Genomic DNA, 20,490 nt, shown 5'->3' with positions numbered 1-20,490 from the left:
CTCCATACATTTTTTAACTACTAGTCTACCTAATAACATAATATAAGTCGCTCAAATGTATATGTGTATATCTACAAATGAAAAAGAGAGACAAAAAAAGCTCTAGTCTGGATCGGAATCCTAAACATAAATTGCCTCAGGAAAGTGAGCCTTCTACAGCTGTTAACCTACACTTACACAAATATTCTCTATTACTAAATGTTAAACTGTCTTTGACTTAGCAACACAACTCATGTCTTATTCACTGCAAGCGGCTGTCGAGCAGACTTGATTCCTTGCGGCACATTGCTGCCTCTTACAGGTCAGTCTTGGGTATCGCCATTCTCAGAGGGGTAAATTAATCCTGTTGTAGATAAAAAGTCCATTACTGCTTCCACTACCTCTGGGGGAAATACTAGGTCTTGTTGAGTCATGTCATGTTCTGTAGTAACGTTATAGTGTACGATAACGCGGTTCTCTTTGCTTTTTGTATTGGTGATATTCCATAAGTAACGTTACATGTTTAACAGTTTGTTGCTATAGTGTTTGCAGTTTCTACAGAGTCCATCCTCATACTTGCCTATTAGTGTCCTAGTCTCAGCCTTGTCATAATTACTACTGTGTAGATACATACTCATCTCAAGTGCAGACATTTATTGCTAATTTAACCTATTTAACTAATTAGAAAGCAAACAACGTCCAGATTGCTTCCGCCTGGTCAACTGTCCACAACATCTGGCAAACAGTAGGGGGCAAACGAGTTAGTTGTTAATTTCAAGAAACTTATATTTTTCATAAATACAACAACGTGACAGTCATAATTGTGTTTTTAAGTTATATGTTATACGACATGTGTTTACCGTTCAAACGATACATTCAGCAGGGAAATATTACGTCGCACATGGAAAGTGTTTTACCTAGAGATCGATGTAGTGGTACAGTCCACAACACCCGGGTTTCCGCGCGAAAAGACGGCCCGCGCGCCCGAATTGCTTATAGCATCCATTGCAAGGAACAGCAGGCAACAGGCACTCACAGTGGAGCAGCGTTGTAGTTACCAACGGACGGTTTAAACATTGTTTTAACGGATTTTAAAGCAGTTTTTATCTATTTTATCTCACGCTTTTAGCTAGCTGTTTACCATGCCATCCAGGACTTCCATGTCTCTGCCAGAGGATGTCAGGAAAAGGCACGTTAACGTTTGTTACCTGAATGCTAATAATGTCCTGATGATGTAACGTTAGCTAGCTAATGTTAGATTATGTGCAGTTAATTGTCTTGGTTCAAAAGCCACACAAGAACAATGGAACCCGTGTAACTAGCTAGCTGCTCTGGACTTGCCCTGGCTGTCGGCAGCGGGGTTGTCAGTTTACCTTTTGCTAGCAGCTGCAGCTAGCGTTAGCTTGTTGTCACTTGACAGCCAGGGCTGATGCCGCATACATAGTTAACGTTAGCCAGTTAGCATCTTAGCCTGACAATGATGGACGGAGCAGCGTGTGAGATTTGGCGCCACTGAAAATTTGTCACCATACGCTGTATAAAATAGACCGATCACACTGATTTCATTGCTACAACCTTGTCAGAGAATGTACTACTAGACGAACTTACCGTAGCGCTGTTTTGACATGGTCGTTTGTTACAGGCTGCAGGTGCTGGATGAGAATGGGATTTCAGACGAGGTGAGTTCTGTCTACTTCACGTTACTGCTCTTGAAAGCCTGCAAGTAGCCTCTTTAAGGGTTTCTCTAGCTGCCAGTAATTGTTCTTGCAATGACTGTTCAGTCTGGGGCTCCAAAGACCATTTAAAATGATTGTAGGTTCACAATATCCTGTCACCTTTTTTAAATGGAATATATACCCTCTTTCTAAAATCTGCAGTATTCTCTCATTCAATGATGTATGAATTTGAATTGAGCTTTCCATGCAATTAAAAGCAAAGATAACTGTACATATGATGCCATCTAGAAACAAGTCCCAAGGATGCTCCATTGATGCCCTGCATCTTATAAAATTAATATTCATAATCTCTTCCCAAAGTGTCATGAAGATATCAGTTCAAGTCTTAAAGGGGTCATCTTGAAGTTGATTAGTTTTTATGCAAAGTATGTGCTGAGACTTTAGAGCTGTGTTCTCATGGATTTATTAGGTGAACTAACAGAAGTCACTTATTTATTTTGTAAATACTATTTTCCAGCCGCAAGTAGCCTCTCTGATTTCTGTTTTTAGAGCAAATGTGTCCAACACAAATCAAGCTATGTATTGTATGGTAGTATTATGAATTTACTGTACGGTTTTATTTCTCGTCTGCTTAAGTTAAACAGTCTTTTAAAGTTGACAATGTTTGTTTTTTTTTCTTTTGTTTTTTATAAAGTTTAGCTTTTCTGACTAGATCTTTTTTCTTAAATGCCATTCCAGGATAATGTGAAAGAGAAGCTCAAGTTGGTGCAGGACTTTCTGCATGTAGATGCTCAGGACCAGCTGTCCAGCCTGGAAGAAAAGAAGAAAAATTCAGAGATCTCAATGGTTAGTGACTCTTAAAGATAACTGAATCATCGTGGCCGGTAGGCTCAGTTGGTAGAACGGGCGCACATATGCAGAGGTTTATTCCTTGATGCAGAAGGTCCAGGGTTCGAATCTGACCTGTGACTGTTTTCCTGCATGTATTCCCCCTCTCTCCCCTTTCATATCTGTTTTCCTATCCAATAAAGGCATGTATGTGTGATGTATTCCATGTACTTTCCTCAGGAGGTCTACATCTCTAAAGTAAAGACCTTGCTGGGAAAAGAGCTTCATCTTGAAAATGGTTCACATGTTGATGGTGTGGAGCAGAATGGAAAGACTGGCTTCACAAATGGTTCCCACGAAGATAAGGACAGTGAAGATGTAACCATGGATGTACAGGAGGAAGAGGAGGCTGTCAAGTCACCAACTGCTTCCAAAGGGAAAGGTGGACGCAAGAGCAAGGCAAATTCTGACCCTAAAAGTAAGTTTGAGGATTCTTATTTGTCGTGTAAACGTTTCATTCCAAGATGGAAATGACCCACAAATTAAAGGATTTAAAACAATACTATAGAAAAAAACAAATCTTGTTTTTCTTCTTTAGAGTCTCCAGCCAGTACCAGGGTTACAAGAAATGCTGGAAAACAGCCAACCATCATGTCAATGTTCTCTAAAGTGTGCGTATATGAATTTTATGTTGTGCATTATACTTTGTTCATAATTTTCAGGAAGGAAAAATAAAAATGAGTTCTTCATGTACAGGTGTCTGTATTCTGCTTTTAAAAGTAAACCTTTCTTGCAGTCAAAAGCGCAAGTCTGAAGACTTGAATGGAGAAGCTACTAATGGACAAAATGAAGTGAAGGAAGATGATGATGTTGAGGAGGTGAAGCATTTTATGTGCCAGTGATGTTTTGAAAGATTTTGCAGTTCTAAATGTTTGGTATATAACACTGCCCTTACTCAAATCTGTTGTAGTCTCGGGAGGAGAAGCGTCTTAAAGTGGAATCAGATGAAAGGTAAGTTTGTTTTTATTTTTTGCACTCTGGACAGTAATCGTGGTGATGGCATGAGTATACTTATACGTTTCTTCATACAGTACGGCTCCAGAGAAATCAAGTGAGATCACTAAACCGGTTTCTACTGTAAAGGTAATGAATAGTTTTTTTGGCTCATTGTCATAGGTGTCACTACAAAAGTCTTTACAGTTGTGTAATCTTTTTTATTTCTTTGTCAGACACCACCCCCCAAATGTACAGACTGCAGACAATACTTGGATGACTCTGATCTCAAATTCTTTCAAGGGGATCCTGATAATGCGGTAAGAATTTGTTGTCATTCAAGTAGTGGCTTTATTATCTGTTTGTAAAACCTCAATGTATTTTGAATGGACTACATTTTGCCTGCAGTTTGTCACATGAAATCCCAATATTCAGTATTATGTCGTATATTAACATTGTAGTTCTTTAAATGACATCACATAACTGTGCACCACTTCTTTTGCACTACTTATTTTATTACATTACATTTCTCCTACGTACATGTTGACACTGGAAAGGGAGTTGCTTTAATCTCGTTGTACATGTGTATAATGACAAAAAAAAGTATTCTATTTAATTGACACGAATGTGAAGCCTGAAACGATTCTGCTCTTTTCACCTTCAGCTGGATGAACCAGAAATGTTAACCGATGAGCGTCTCTCCCTGTTTGACTCGAATGAGGATGGTTTTGAGAGCTATGAGGATCTGCCTCAGCACAAGATTACAAACTTCAGGTTAGTGTTACTATTTAGAATACTTTGCTCATTGGCCTTGTTCAGAGGAACAAACATGTCCCTACTTATTTCATAGTGTCAACAAGCTTGTGGTATTGCAGCACCTGAGTCGGTTATAGCATTACCTCTTATGTCTTGCAGTGTGTATGACAAGCGTGGCCACCTTTGTCCATTTGACTCTGGACTGATTGAGAAGAACGTGGAGCTCTACTTCAGCTGTGTTGTGAAACCAATCTATGATGACAACCCTTGCTTGGATGGTATGAAATCCCACATTTCAAGAATGGAAGCTTAATCCCCTAAAATGTCTTTCTCTTAGCCAATTACAACCAAACAGATTTTGACCTGTTTCTCTTTTCAGGTGGTGTTCCTGCCAAGAAGCTTGGACCCATTAATGCCTGGTGGATCACTGGTTTTGATGGTGGAGAAAAGGCGTTAATTGGTTTCACTACAGGTAGCAAAGTTTTCTGCTTTCCAAATTTTAATTTATCTTACCCCGTATAACATACCAATGGTTGATATCTATCTTCATTATTCAGCTTTTGCCGATTACATCCTGATGCAGTCCAGCGAGGAATATGCACCCATTTTCGCAGTAATGCAGGAGAAGATCTATATGAGCAAGATTGTGGTGGAGTATCTCCAGAAGAATCCTGATGCTAGTTATGAGGACCTTCTCAACAAGATTGAGGTGAAGACATGTCTGCTTTGTAATGGTTTCCTGTCAAGTTGGGTATTTGGGAATTGAAAAATCTGCCATATTTGACTTTGTTCCATTTTCTAGTGGCCATCTGTGATCCCTGCTACAGTGCCTTCATTGCAAAAATAGTGTGCTTCACTTTTTTTTTTTTTTTTTTTATAAATATCTTTGTTGCAGTATATATTTAGTTTGTCATTTCTGCCATCAGTCTTGTCAGTGTAGACAAGACAAGTTATCACGCATGTCAGTTAGTGACAGACAGTCTAGCATTTTAACTAATCAATTTTTCAAATGTCCAACATGTACAACAAAATTTGCAGAGGCTTTGCTATTGTGAGTTGTCTTTTACAATATACTGACTAAATGAGTGATTAATCCAATATTCAGAAACCCTTTGCCTTATCAGTGTGTTTGTTTGTTTTGAGTGACATTTCTTCTGTTCCTCATGCCCTCAGACAACCGTGCCTCCTGCAGGGCTAAACTTCAACTGCTTCACAGAGGACACACTGCTGCGCCATGCCCAGTTTGTGGTGGAGCAGGTGGAGAGCTACGATGAGGCCGGCGACTCAGATGAGCAGCCCATTATTGTTACTCCCTGCATGAGAGACCTGATCAAGCTTGCAGGCGTCACACTAGGGAAAAGGTATGGCTCAAAGATAATTATGGTTTGATTCCTTACCTTGTTTGTACTAGACTCACAAGTAAGCTTCCATAGCTACTTTAGGTCAAAGTGAAAACCAGCATGAGCAGTGTAACTTAAACGTACCATTCTAAGCTTCACTTAATTTCTAGCAGGAGCTCCTTGCAACACAAATGCTTCAGGATTTAGAAGTTATCCACTATCTTTTTGCTTATTTTCTTGCGTTTCTGCTCCTCGCTCCTTGTTATCCCTAATGTCTAACATTCCTTTAACATGCAGCATGCTGCTGTACTGGTAGGTAGGCCTTCTGAATGCATCCTTAGCTTGTATGGTTGTGTGTTAGTGTGACGCATTTAGAAGCTACATGGACAAAAACCTTATTATACCAGAGTTCACGGTAGAATTTAATTTTTTTTTTTTTTTTGCTGCTGTACATTGTGGTTTGTTTTAGTGTATCTGGCATATTGGAATTCCAAACACATGACACTAATAACTTGTGTGTGTGGTCCATGAGTTATCTTGACTCAATCACAACCGTAATTGATTATAAAAATATCTGGTAGAATTTTACAATTATTTTGTAATTACAAAATTATTTAACAGTCATGAAATGTGTGCAGAATTGCTTCAGTGTTCAATATTGCAGTCATGCAAACTCTTTATGTATACATTAGTTTGCATTGTCCAATTGGCTGTAGTTACCCCAAAAGGTAAATGGTATAGGAAAATTAGTTAAAGCCTTGAAGTTTAACAGTGTCTTAAAGGAGTTTCTCACTGCACTTAATCCATGCTACAATGAACGCTGGGCTGACAATTTTGTCACTGATTACTGGTGTTGACCTTTGGCCTGATTATGCCTTGGATTAGTGCAGTAATACAAAATATAAAACCATGGTTGCTCATGGGCTTTTTGTAGATTTGGGTTCTCCTCTGTGTCAGTGAGAAGCTATTTAGACAAAAATGTTATACTTTCGTTATAAATAACTGGGGGAAATCATCTTAAGCTAAGTCTTATAGCAAAGCTTACAACTTGCTAAAAAAAAAAAAAAAAAAACAAACATGTTGGTTGCCAGATGAGATCAAAGCACACTCTTTAGTTATGCAGAGCATTAAGTTTTCTGTGCAAGCCATGGTGTTTTTTAGAACTTTATTGGCTAGTTATATCTAACGGGAACTCTGTACTGTACACTTTATTTTTTTTATAGTTTTTTTTTTTTTTTTTTTTTTTTTTGTCTGGTTTCGTTTGCTTGTTTCTAATGTTGCATGGCCTGATGCTGGGGTGTGTTGAAAGCCAGGGGCTTCATAATGCCATTGCTCTACATATCGGGCATTTGTGTCAAGTCAAATGGACCTCCTCCTCTAAACACAAACTTAATTGTATTAACAGGAGAGCTGCCAGAAGACAGGCCATTCGTCACCCAACAAAGATCGAGAAGGATAAGGGACCAACTAAAGCAACCACTACCACACTGGTCTACCAGATCTTTGATACCTTCTTCTCTGATCAGATAGAGCAGAATGATAAAGAGAGTGGTGCAGCCAAAAGGCAGCGCTGTGGTGTCTGTGAGGTGAGTCACTAATTCAGCAGTGACATGTGTTTGGTGTGTGTGTCCTCTGAAATACTACAGGTGATTTTCTTTTTTGTTTTCAGGTTTGCCAATCACCTGATTGTGGCAAGTGTGCAGCTTGCAAGGACATGATCAAATTTGGGGGAAGTGGCAAAAGCAAGCAGGCTTGTAAGCAGAGAAGGTAAGTTTTTTTTTTTTTTTTTTTTTTTTTTTTTTTCTCTTCTGAGCAGTTTAGACTTGGATGGTTTAATCAGCAACCTTTTAGAATGTATGCTTTTTTTTTTTTGGTCAGTCTCTCAGTTGCTTGATGTCTAACATGTGAACCTTGCAAACCTAACGCCTTCAATGTTGAAAAAAAGATGTAGACGAATGTTTGTCTATAGTCCTCTATGTCAACACACATCTGTTGGTTTAGATGCCCAAACCTTGCTGTAAAGGAGGCTGAAGATGATGAGATTGTTGAAGAGGAAGATGTTCCAGTGGAGAAGCCCAAAAAGCTTTCTCATGCTAAGAGGAAGAAGCAGTCACAGTGCAAACTGACATGGATCGGAGAACCTGTTCAGGTGTTTGTTTCCCTCCTCTTTGGTTGTTACTATACAGATGGATAGATAGGATGGATGTGTATATTTTGATATACATATGTATGTGTACTCCCTTCAGACTGAGGGGAAGAAGCAGTACTACGGGAAGGTCCGTGTGAATGATGAAGTGCTAGAGGTGGGCGACTGTGTATCTGTTTCCTCAGAGGATCCAACCATGCCTCTGTATCTGGCAAGGTAGGACCTTATTACACTCTGGCATTTTGTCACTGTGGCTTGTATAAATCTAATTATTTTTTCATTCTCAGGATTACATCACTGTGGGAGGACAACAATGGAAAGATGTTCCATGCCCACTGGTTCCTTCGTGGTGCTTACACAGTGCTGGGCGAGTCTTCTGATCCGCTGGAACTTGTCCTTGTGGATGAGTGTGAAGACATGCAGCTCAATTATGTGCAAGGCAAAGTTGACGTCATGTATAAGGCCCCATCTGACAACTGGTTTATGGAGGTAAGTTAAGTTGACAGGTGGCTCATTTTAATGGTATACATTTTTCGTAATCTCATGGCTACTTTTGTATTTTAGGGGGGCATGGATTCAGAAATCAAGGTGATTGAGGATGACGGGAAGAGTTTTTTCTATCAGTTCTGGTACGACACAGAATATGCCCGCTTTGAGACACCTCCCAAGACCACTCTATTAGAAGACAGCAAGTTTAAGTAAGCACCATCCACACATGCATTTGTTCTGCACATGTGAGCTTTTTTTTGTCTTGTGGTTTTGTTTTTTGTTTTTTACCTTGTGGTGGATATGCTCCCCTTTTGCTTTCAGGTTCTGTTGCAGCTGTGCTAGGACCAAAGCGCAAGAGGAACAGGAAACTCCTCGTGCATTTGAACCTCTAGTGGACAAAGACCATGACTCCAAGGTTCTGTATGCGCTGGCCCGTTTTAAGGGGGAGCAGTTCAAGGTGGGAGACAGTGTCTACCTGCATCCTGACACTTTTAATTTCAGGTGAGTAAAGTGATTCAAAAGGTTTGATTTACTCAAACTTGTAAATGTGGAAAATGTTTGGGACTCATTGTCTCTATTCTTGGCTCTCAGTGTGAAGCCAGCTAGTCCAGTGAAGCGCTCTCATCGGAAAGAGGATGTGGATGAAGACTTGTATCCAGAATATTACAGGAAGTCTTCAGACTACATCAAGGGGTCTAACCTGCATGCTCCAGAGCCCTTCCGCATCGGACGCATCAAGGAGATCTTCTATCACAGACGTAGCAACGGAAAACCCGACATGTCAGAGGTCAAACTGCGACTCTGCAAGTTCTACAGGTAAAACCCATTACACTTCAATTGGTTGTTATTGAGGTTTTAGTCTAACAAATAATTGTTCAGAATTAACTGGCTATTGTCTCATCTCCCAGGCCTGAGAACACTCACAAAGGTGTCAAAGCCAGTTACCACACAGACATCAATCAGCTATACTGGAGTGATGAAGAAGTGACTGTCAGCATGACTGAGGTGCTCGGCCGCTGTCAAGTAGAATATGCAGAAGACCTAAATGAATCGGTCCAGGACTATTCCAGTGGTGGACCTGACCGCTTCTATTTCCTGGAGGTACACTTGTAAATACTTTATCTGCAGTTATTTTGGTTATTGATATTAGATGCAACTTATCCTGAGGGAAATGGCTGTGCAGTTGATCAGCAAAATGGCATGTTTAATTAGCTACCCCACTGCTAGCATGTTGGTATTGTGTTATCACTGCATAGGGTGGAAAATATCGCCACAAAGCACAAGTGCGTTCACTATGTATGCTAGACGAAATTGACATGTCTCATGCTAATTGTCTATTATGAAAATGGGAGTATCAAAAGATCAAATGTTGAGCTAAATTGGAATTCATTTTCAAAATTAGGAAACCAAGCCCATACTTAAACTTACTTAATGTTTTATTCTTGCACATAATCCTCTCTTACAGGCCTATAATGCAAAATCCAAAAGCTTTGAAGACCCTCCTAATCATGCTCGCTCTGCTGTTCATAAAGGCAAAGGAAAGGGCAAAGGGAAAGGTGAAAATGCAGACATATTTTCTTAATCTAAAATTGGTTTTAGGCTCACTGAAATGCTAATTCAATTGTCCTATTATTCTCTACAAGGTAAAGGCAAAGGGAAAGCTGCACAGGAACCACAAGACTCTCAGAATGAACCACAGACACTTAAAGTGCCCAAATATCGCACACTGGATGTGTTCTCTGGCTGCGGTGGGCTTTCTGAAGGCTTCCACCAGGCCGGTAAATGCTTGTTTCATGCCACTCATGAAATGTTTTCAGATCCTCAAATGTCAACATACAAAGGAGTACTGCAACTGCAGTTTTATACTGAAAACATGACTGCTGGTTTCCTTTAGGTATATCTGAGACTCTGTGGGCCATAGAGATGTGGGAGCCTGCAGCACAGGCCTTTAGGCTCAACAACCCTGGCACCACAGTGTTCACTGAGGACTGCAACGTCTTGCTGAAGTTGGTCATGTCTGGAGAGAAGACAAATTCTTTGGGCCAGAGGCTTCCTCAGAAGGGTGATGTAGAGATGCTCTGTGGAGGACCTCCTTGCCAAGGGTTCAGTGGGATGAACCGCTTCAACTCTCGCACTTATTCCAAATTCAAGAACTCGCTTGTGGTCTCGTATCTCAGGTCAGTGTCTGTCAGAGGAGATTTATTGTAAAAATGATGTTGCAGGATAGACCACCCAGTCTGTCAGTGCACATTTAAAATATGCTTTCATCTCTTGCAGTTACTGTGACTACTACAGACCCAAGTTTTTCCTGCTTGAGAATGTGAGGAACTTTGTCTCATTCAAAAGCTCCATGGTTCTGAAGCTGACTCTACGTTGTCTTGTGCGCATGGGCTACCAGTGTACTTTTGGTGTCCTTCAGGTGGGTCATATTATAGTGGTGATCCAAATTGTGCTTCTGGCTTGGACTCTCCTTGTAAACCTTATGAGCAAAGTGCCTGGGAACTCTGTGTATTGGAGGAGACTCATGGCTATCACAAATTTGGGGGGGATACAAAATCTGCAAAACCTTATTGTTGCACAAGTTATTAAATTACAGGGGATGCCAGCTGAAAATATTCAGATTTGAGGCCCTACAGCAAATGAATGTCCCCCATTTTTTTTTCTTATGTTAAACCAGTTTATATTTTTTTCCATACCCAATTTACAAAAAAAAGAAACTTCATACAAGCCAATGTTTTTGTGATTGAAGTTGGTGTTACTAGATCACTAACCTGCTCACTGCTGCCCTCATCAGGCTGGTCAGTATGGTGTTGCCCAGACCCGCCGCAGGGCAATCATCCTAGCTGCTGCTCCTGGAGAGAAGCTGCCTCGCTACCCGGAGCCTCTGCATGTGTTTGCTCCCAGAGCTTGTTCTCTGAACGTGGTGGTTGACGAAAAGAAATACGTCAGTAATGTCACACGGTAATGCCAACACCCCCTACTGTTTCTATGATCTGTAATTCTACAACTTGTACGGCTCCTCAAATGGATCATAACGATATCTGTGACTGCACACTTGACTCAATTTTCCATCTTTAACAGAGGTAATGGAGGAATCTACAGAACCATCACTGTCAGGGACACCATGTCTGACCTGCCAGAGATTCGCAATGGTGCAGCTGCGTTGGAGATTTCCTACAACGGGGAGCCTCAGTCTTGGTTCCAGAGGCAGATCAGAGGCACACAGTATCAGCCAATCCTCAGAGATCATATATGCAAGGTGAGCGGTCTCACTTTTTTTCCTCTCGGTAGTAATATTAACATGATGTACTGTGTTAATGTAGGATTGATAAGATCACTTCTCCTGTAATTGAGGGTTAAAGCCAAGTTTATTAGAAATATCGTTGTGTCCTCAGGACATGAGTGCTCTGGTTGAAGGTCGGATGCGTCACATCCCCTTGGCTCCAGGCTCCGACTGGAGGGATCTGCCCAACATTGAAGTTCGGCTGAAAGATGGCACCATGACCAAGAAGCTGCGTTACTCACACCCTGATAAAAAGAGTGGTCGCAGTGGCACCGGTGCACTCAGAGGTGTTTGCACTTGTGCAGGAGGTATGTAGGGCTAGCTTTCTACTTAAATAATAAGTGTTTATATTTCTACTCGGGGCATCTCTGATTTTGTTTTTCATTTTAGGGAATCCATGCGACCCTGCAGACAGGCAGTTTAACACCCTGATCCCCTGGTGTCTGCCCCACACTGGGAACCGCCATAATCACTGGGCTGGACTCTACGGCAGATTGGAATGGGACGGCTTCTTCAGCACAACTGTCACCAACCCTGAACCCATGGGCAAGCAGGTACATCAACTTTTCAATTTGAGTTAGAATTGGTCTATATCCTCAATGTTCCACTTCCGGGATTGCTCCGGTGCTGCAGGAAATTCCACCAGATGCATGCATTTTCGCAGATATGTTTCCTTTTTTTTTTTTTTTTTTTTTTGTGTTGGAATTTTAATCTCTGGATTTATGAGGACTATGGTTAACTGCTCCTCAGATCTCTACATGGTAAATTGAGACAGCTAGCTAGACTATCTGTCCAATCTTGAGTTTTCTCACAAACGACAAACTACTTTTAACACGTGTTCCACCAAAACAAGTTCCTGACGAGGCTATTTTGCAGCGGCTTAGTGCCGCCAATGACGATTGTGATTGGTTTAAAGAAATGTTAATAAACAAGAGCACGTCTTTCTCCCATCCCGGAATGCTGTGTGGACTAGCCAGACCCCTCCTCTACAAAAATATATAGTAAAATGGATTGAATTGATGCTTTACAAGGCCTGTAACAGATTTCCAGTTTTGAATCTTAATCCGATCATATTGATTTCAGGGTCGTGTTCTGCATCCTGAGCAGCACAGAGTGGTCAGTGTGAGGGAGTGTGCACGCTCTCAGGGATTCCCCGACACCTACCGCTTCTTTGGAAACGTTCTGGACAAACACAGACAGGTAAAATCCAGACATCCTTCAAAGCTTACTTGAAAAGCGAGCAGTGGGGAGCGTCCTTATCTCTTGGCTCCAAATTGCACTGGGTGAAACTGGCAGCCGATTACGGGATGCACTGCTGTTGGTGGGCTGGTTAAAGGATCACAATGTTTTGGATCTGTCATGCTTTTCTGAAAGTGGCTATCATTGATGGTCTTAGCAATTGATCAAATGACAAAGTAATGTGAAAGTGGTCACTGGGAGAGAAACTATTATAGGGTTGACAATTGGTGCTTTAACAATATCTTCACAATGAGATTTAAGAAATCTTCAGTAATATAGATATAATGACTAAGTGGGTAGTTAACAGTCTGGTAACAGAAAATGACCACTTTACTGTAATGCAGACTTTAAAACCAGGAAAAGACGACACTTAAGCCATTTACGACATAATATCCCAAATCTAAGACTATATCTAGTCTTATATCACAATATTTCTCTATGCGGATGATTCAGCCTTGGTGTTCTCCAATAAGGACATAAAAGTTATTGAGAATCATTTGAGTGATGAGTTACAAAATATAAGTGAATGGCTGATGGAGAACAAACTGTCTTTTGCATCTGGGGAAAACTGAATCTATTTTATTTGGTTCTAAAATAAGGTTGAGTAGGACTCCTGAGCTTAACATTTCTTTGGGTGGTATCCAGATTGAAGCAAAAAATTGTTAAATATTTGGGCTGTGATTTGGACAGTTCTGTGAGTGGAGAAAGTATGGGTCAAAAGGTTATCAAAAAAGTGAACCAAAGAATTTAATTTCTGGCTCGTAAGTCTCAGTTTCTAAATAAAGAAACTTTAAAAATGTTGGCAAATGCTTTAATTCAGCCACACTTCAATTATGCCTGTACTACATGGTACAGTAGCACATCCAAGAGGATAAAAGTTCAACTTCAAACGGCACACAATAAATTAGTCAGGTTGATTTTTAAATCTCAACTATAGAGATCATGTTGGCTCTTCTGAACTTAAGAAATTAAAATGGCTGACAGTTGAAAACAGGGTGAGACAGTTGAAACTAAGATTATCAAGAGATTTTGTATAAGAATGAGCCAAGGTATTTTAAAGATTATTTTAAGCTTATTAGAAACTCTCATAGCTACTCAACTAGAGGTAGTGCCACAGACATAGTTCCGTGTAGATTTAAGACCTGTTCTGGGCAAAATACTTTTTTGTACATGGTGGCAATGGAATGGAACAAACTCTCAGTTGAGATTAAGTTAAGCCAGTCAGATCGTTTTTAATCGAGCATGTGGTGAATGGTTGTTAAATGCTAATTAGATTCGATTTTATTTATTATTCCGATGTATTTATTTGGATATGGTTGAGTGTATACAAGGTACCTTTTTTAGTCAGCTGTAGCTTGCCTGGACATCTTTATCAGACTACGAGGACCACAATGGAAATAAGTTTGTAACTTTCTTGTGTTATCCTCGACAGTTCTGTCAAATGTGCAATGTCACTTTGATGGCATCTTGTTATGCATTTATTTCTGTTACTGTCTAATAAATCAAAATCAATATATTGCCCAACCCTATATCTGACTCATATTCTGAATTAGAATCAGAGGGCGTTTTCACACATACCTCGTTTGGTTCGGACTTTTTTAGTTTGATCCGAACCAAAATTACAGGTGTGAAACCTCCTCCGGACCGCGGTCCGGATCAAAAGACCAAATTTTGGTCCGATTAAAAAGAGGTGGTCCGGTTCGTTTATGGTGTGAAAGCATTTTTTTGGATGGTTCGGACTTTTGGACCAAATACAAGAAGCTCTGGCAGGCTCTCTTTGTGTTACAAGACCGGGGAAGCTCCTTTTTAAGGTGCTTAGTGAGAGAGTGACGGTGAATGCGTTCAGAGAAGACAGCTGTCGGCTATCAGAGCAGAGAATACATCAGCAGTTTATTTGTTAAGTGGTAAATGTACAGCGTAGGTTTCAGTTTCTCTGAATAAATGCTCCAGAAAGAAAGTTCCCGTGTCTTGCTTCTCAACATCACAACAAAACAAAAAGGGCCGCGACCGACCGTAGGGGGAGAGCAGCAGCAGTCAGTAGGGGGAGAGCAGCAGCAGTCAGTAGGGGGAGAGCAGCAGCAGTCAGTAGGGGGAGAGCAGCAGCAGTCAGTAGGGGGGGAGCAGTCAGTAGGGGGGAGAGCAGCAGCAGTCAGTAGGGGGAGAGCAGCAGCAGTCAGTAGGGGGAGAGCAGCAGCAGTCAGTAGGGGGAGAGCAGCAGCAGTCAGTAGGGGGAGAGCAGCAGCAGTCAGTAGGGGGAGAGCAGCAGTCAGTAGGGGGAGAGCAGCAGTCAGTTGGAAAAACTCCGACACAGAGCGAGCATATGAGAGGACGAGGAAGCCCTTCAACAAACCAATCAGTTAGAAGTATCTGGAGACGTAGCTCACGTATGTGATGACGGCAGGACGTAGGTTTGTCACGTATAGATCTTTAGTGCGCTTGCAAAACTGCAGTGTGAAACCACAACTTACCGGATCAAATGTATACAATGTAACAAAAACATGAACCTTGGTCCGGACTTTCATGTGTGAAAACGCCCCGAGTATGACATCAGGCTAAGTAAACTTGAATCATCTCATGCAAAATCAATTTAAGGGTGATATGTCTGCATTGTTTCTGCTGTCAAGTGGCCAAAAAAAGTTATTGCAGCTTTAAATGGGTTACAGGTGTCCCTCCCTCTGAAACTCTCCAAATACTGACACTGCTGTATCAATCAGTCAATGTTGAATCAAAACTCACCTTTTTAGAACTACTCTTTAATGTGTGAATGGGGTTTTATTTTTGTAGTGTCAAGTATCTGAAAATGTATAAGCAATTTCAACAGGGATTCTTTATGAAATTTGAAGGTGATGAGTCTTCCTGTTTCTGCCAGGTTGGAAATGCAGTGCCCCCTCCACTCTCCAGGGCCATAGGCCTGGAGCTTAAGAAGTGTGTCATGGAGAGAATGAAGGAAGAGCAGGCATCAGGTGACTCCTCATTCTACTTTTGACAATCACTTGAATATGTAGAAATCTTATTAAAAAAAAAAAAAAAAAAAAAATGTTTTTCCCCCTCCAGAGACTGTCAAACAAGAGATGGAGGTCTCTGATTAGACCCTTCCCAGCCAGAATCAGTTTCACAGTTCGTGATGCCGACATGTCGCACTATCATTTCTTTTAAATACACTTGCTTTTAACTGTCACGAAGTGGCCACCATGGACATTCTGTGCCGTGCCATTCAATGTTTTTGTTTTAATGTGCTTTTTAATCATGTTGTTGAAATGTTCACCTCATGTGGGATAAATTGTATGTAGTTTTTATGTGTAATATTTCAAATAAAACTCTTATGAAATTGATAACTTCTGAATTTCATGTATTTAAATGAACACTGAGCAGTTAAGGAAGATATGTTAATAGCAGGTAGAATAATATTAAAGGTGGAGTCAGCATTCTACTAAACACTGTCAAATTCAGCAAATGTCCATAGTCTGCTAACTTGTCTGTGTGCACGCTGAAAGTCCCCTGGCCCTGCACAACATACTGGCTCAGTTCACGAGGAACTGAACTACACCATGGTAGTTTAAAAAAAGTGGTTTATTGCAGCTTGTTCACCCCTTCCAGCTTGCTTAACTCTGTTATGACAAATTGCATCTGGAGCGTGGAGTTAATGAGGAACATTTAACAGGATAATTTGATTTTTTTTTTTTTATAAACTTTCAGTCTCCCAACAGTTGCTTTAATCCGATTGTGTTCGTGATTTGTCAGGTATCACTTTGAGCCAAACATTTTTTTAAATCCAGTTTCTAAATGATGTTCATAAAAGTACTGATTTTTATTCTTAATGGCTCACCCAAAGTTCGAGGTTTAATACATGGTGTCTAGGTGGTCCTTCAATGCAGTAAAGTAAGAATTTGTTCTAATACAGCCCATCCCTGACTTTCAGAAGTATGGCTTGAGTGATCAGAATTCAATGTGCCCTTCCTGCATTTACAAATTATCTGAATACGAAGCACTCTACTTTGGATCTGTTCTCAGTTGTTGCTTGGAGCTTAACAGGACCTAAAGGCAGTGGCGTTTTTGGCACATGCAAACCAAATGGGGTCTTGCCCTGGGTGTAATTCAATGTAGAACCATCCCTGCTTAAAGGTCTAGTTTCAAGCCAATGGCTGTATAGCCTCAATGTAGTTTTATGTGAAGGTTCAGTCAGAATAAAAATTGCCTGGAAATGTAAAAGCCATGCAAATAAAAGGAAATTGTGATAACAACTGATTCTTTATTTAGGTAACGTCCATGTTTTACAACAAAATCTGGTGTCATCCTCACGTATCTTTTGATGGATTCCTCAGTTGTTCGACGGTCTGCAGAGAGAATTAAATAAGGTTGGCAGCAAGAATAATATACTTAACACTTAATTGCCCAAACTGACAACTACTTACTTGGCCCATTCAACATTGAGAATAAGATGATCGTATCCAAATCCTGACACTCCTGCGATGGCTCTGGCTGCGTCCTCCCGACGGTGGAAACTGATGAAGGCAAATCCCTGCAGGAAACAAAGTAGTTGATAGATGAGACAACTGGACCATGCTGTGGTTCTAGTCATTATCAATTATACCACAATGGTTGGCCGGGCCAACTAGGCATTAACTCAAAAGTACATACTTTGTTTAATAGATATAAAAATACTTGTCAACATTATCTACACCTTGTTGCACGATGTCTACAATCAAACACCTGCTAATATTACCTCTCTTCTTGGCTCAATTATTTTTTTTTTTTTTTTAATGCCTTAAACATTAAATGTGCAGGTCTTTGTATTAAGATGAGTACTGACCTTTGACTGCCCAGTATTCTTGTCCTTGGCCAGATAGATCCTCGAGATGGACCCAAATGGTCTGAAGAGCTCCTGCAAGTCTGTCTCACGGGTGTCCTCAGATAGATTGGTCACACGGATAGTGGCATTGTCATCAGCTGTGGGGTGCAAACATACACTGTTAACACTGAGCATTGCTCTTGCTGCTGTACAATGAGTCAAGTGAAGATTGGGTGTAATGAAAAAAGAAAATGAAATTTACTTACACCCACCTCTCCGGTTGGGCTGCATGGACTCCCCTCTTCGCGTTCCTCCATCCCTCAGGCTTGGGGGCACATACTTCCCAGTCTTGCTCTGCGCAGGCTGTGCAGGCTCTGGCTCCGCTGGTGAAAAGAGAAGAAAAGCAGGCCTCAGTGATAACATTAGGCATGGCCAACCACCAAGTCCAACAGTGGATCACAAAAACAAATCACAATCTGATTATGTGAATGGTGTGCTGATGGTACCAGAGCCCGCAGGCTTGTCCTTGTCTCCGGTGGAAAGGCCAAGCTGTTCGGCCAGCTCCTTCTGCATGGGGCCCAGGGTGTCCTTGTATGGACAGCGGGTGGTCCAATGGTCGCCTTTACAAATACGACAAGACACAATCTTCTGTCCTTTCAGTTTGTTCATGGGATCCTCATCCTGGTCTTGGGCATTCAAGTCCTGCAAGAGGTAAGAGTAAGTACTCGGTCACAAGCTAAACGAGGAAATTACAGATCAATACCACAGTTTTTGCATGTATTATGTTGACTGCTACACATCAGTGAGCAGCAGCACAAAATCTTGAAAAGGTCCCAATGGATCCTCACCTCTTTACTGGAGATGAAAGTCATGTAGACATCGTCACTGACTGTGGTGGTGGCAACATTAGGACCTGGTGCATCAAACTCTGAGTTGCCAAATTTCTTCCAGTTCTAAAATGAGAACAAAATAAAACATGACACCTGACTTTACCCAAAGTCTGGTTCATTTCAAAGTGAATGCAACTAAATTCAATGTGAAAGCAAACCTTTCTCCTGGCAACAGCTTTTGAGGCTTTTCTTGTCTCAATCTTGAAGGTCCGCACAATCTAGAGGGCAAAAAGGCACAAAAGCATAATTCTTTTTTTATTTCACTGAAGCAAAATGTTTTACTCCTGTAGTCAAAATGCCCCAAACATGTATGGCACTAAAACATTTAAACATGCCCTGAAGCATATTGTCTATTATAAGCACTTGTGAGTGCTAGTGCCATAATGTTGGTCTCATGTTACAGGTAAAAGTACACTTACAATGTAAGATAATGTCTCAACATTCAACATGTGAAAGAGCTGTTCCCATGAAATGCAGCCATATACAGACCAACATTGTAAACAATCTTTATAGATGCAACACATACCTTATTAAAACTCAAACTTACCTTGAACTTCTTCCCATCATCATCTATTTTATATTCCGTGATAGTTTTTATATTTCCTTTGATGGTTTCCTTGGGGGGTGGTAGTGTGCCTGGCAAAAGAATATTCAGTCAAGACTTAAAGAGGAAAAAAGACAAAAAGGAAAATAAACTGTTTTTCCTGCCCTCTTGTTAGAGGCTTTTGGTTGTGTTGGTCGACTCTACTTTAACATTAAATCAACAGACAACTTCATTTGGCCATCAACACTGTACTATTCTATGCTGTCAACACTGTCAATGGAGCCCCAGAACGTTGCATCTCTTGATCGCATCCCCAGTTCTGAATTAATCCAGGACTCACTTTACATTTGTTTGGACAGAAACACATTTCAATTGCTGACACAATGGTTCGCCTTAACTAAATCCATTAACATAGCTAGCTAGCTTGCTAACTTCTAGCTTTCTTACCAGTGAATGACACTGCCTATGTAGCAAACGTAAACTGTCCACAGGCCCCAGCATATGTCGATTACATATGTCATCAATGAATCGTTAATTGAAATCAGTCACTCAAACTTATTAATGAAGCATTTTAAACAATAGATATCCAAAACATCACAGGTTAGTATATATTTTATGTCGATTATTACGCCCGACAACCACGTGGAAGTGGAAGCCGCCTCGTCGGCCTCCTCCGGACACCAGACTACAAGAGATGTGCTAGCATTAGCTAGCTAACTAACGTTGGTTCTTTACCTTCATCTACCTCTTCTTCGACTTGGTCTGCCCAGCTGGGCTTGGAGCTGGAGGGGAAGATTGATAAGCAATATTAGATCGATATAAGACCTCTAATACAAGCAGAAATTATTAAATGTGTTTAACAACACTCACTCGTCGTATTCAGTCGACGGCATCCTCTCAGCTAGCTTAGCGTCAGGACCGTAAAGAGCGGAGCAGTGCGAGCCGAGTCGAGCCGCCAACACACACACTTCCGGTAATTTAATGTCGCAATAAAAGTACCACGTCTGTTTAACTTTTAGCTTCGCAATAAGAGTCCTCTCTTCTTTTTTAATTGTTTGAAATTAAATTTGAATGGTGAGAGGGTGAAAATAATATGTAATCTTAGGAGGTGTGTTCGCCTTATATTATGATGAAAATGTCGCCATTGTAGAGCTTCGATGTTTGATGACAGAGAGAAAAAGTGACAACCCACATAACAATTTTTGGTTCTCTAAAGGTTCCGGGAAGGTGAAGGTTCCGGGAACGTTCGCTGCATGTTCGCGGAAGGTTCTCTCCAAAGGTTCGCTCGCGGTAGCGCAGGAAAGTTTTCTGAACGTTCGCCGAACGTTCCCTAAAAGTAATTTACATTGTTCCGGCAACGTTCGGCGAACCGTTATGTCCATACATCAGACAAAGCACGTACAGTTCTTCTTTTCAATTTCTAAGAAAAACAAACTGAGAAAAAGTTTGTAGGTTTCAGGCAAGGATTTTCAGGAAGATAAATAAAAACTATTTCTGCTGCACAAAATAGTTTTTTTTTTATAGGCCTACCTTTCTGT

General features: G+C 40.8%; 2 protein-coding genes across 3 annotated transcripts; one reads left to right on the top strand and one right to left on the bottom strand.

Annotated features, from left to right (window-relative positions):
- Positions 1–952: 952 nt before the first annotated feature.
- On the top strand, positions 953–16,064 carry dnmt1 (DNA (cytosine-5-)-methyltransferase 1). Its single transcript, XM_028599936.1, has 34 exons — positions 953–1,168; positions 1,622–1,658; positions 2,394–2,501; positions 2,724–2,961; positions 3,082–3,154; positions 3,280–3,361; positions 3,454–3,494; positions 3,575–3,626; positions 3,713–3,796; positions 4,141–4,250; positions 4,392–4,510; positions 4,612–4,704; positions 4,790–4,941; positions 5,406–5,593; positions 6,978–7,158; positions 7,242–7,339; positions 7,574–7,721; positions 7,819–7,934; positions 8,006–8,207; positions 8,283–8,416; positions 8,529–8,708; positions 8,799–9,023; positions 9,116–9,308; positions 9,673–9,763; positions 9,851–9,985; positions 10,102–10,384; positions 10,485–10,626; positions 11,002–11,168; positions 11,289–11,466; positions 11,603–11,798; positions 11,881–12,044; positions 12,574–12,690; positions 15,599–15,692; positions 15,784–16,064. The coding sequence occupies exons 1-34, from the start codon at positions 1,122–1,124 to the stop codon at positions 15,816–15,818; spliced, it is 4,503 nt and encodes a 1,500-aa protein (XP_028455737.1). The 5' UTR covers positions 953–1,121; the 3' UTR covers positions 15,819–16,064.
- Positions 16,065–16,958: 894 nt separating this feature from the next.
- eif3g (eukaryotic translation initiation factor 3, subunit G) lies at positions 16,959–19,960 on the bottom strand. 2 transcript variants are annotated; one of them, XM_028599724.1, is made up of 10 exons: positions 19,823–19,960; positions 19,688–19,734; positions 18,956–19,044; positions 18,567–18,626; positions 18,367–18,471; positions 18,025–18,220; positions 17,791–17,901; positions 17,540–17,676; positions 17,142–17,248; positions 16,959–17,063 (listed from the first exon to the last, which is right to left on the bottom strand). In XM_028599724.1, the coding sequence occupies exons 1-10, from the start codon at positions 19,843–19,845 to the stop codon at positions 17,048–17,050; spliced, it is 891 nt and encodes a 296-aa protein (XP_028455525.1). In that variant the 5' UTR covers positions 19,846–19,960; the 3' UTR covers positions 16,959–17,047. The 2 variants fall into 2 exon arrangements, with proteins under 2 accessions (XP_028455525.1, XP_028455524.1); XM_028599723.1 differs by having other exon boundaries at positions 17,785–17,901; positions 19,823–19,956.
- Between the last annotated feature and the right edge of the window lie 530 nt (positions 19,961–20,490).

Source organism: Perca flavescens, chromosome 15, assembly GCF_004354835.1.
Source record: "Perca flavescens isolate YP-PL-M2 chromosome 15, PFLA_1.0, whole genome shotgun sequence".
Taxonomy (NCBI): Eukaryota; Metazoa; Chordata; class Actinopteri; order Perciformes; family Percidae; genus Perca; species Perca flavescens.
Note: the sequence above shows the minus strand (reverse complement) of the source record. Positions and strands in the feature narration are given on the sequence as shown.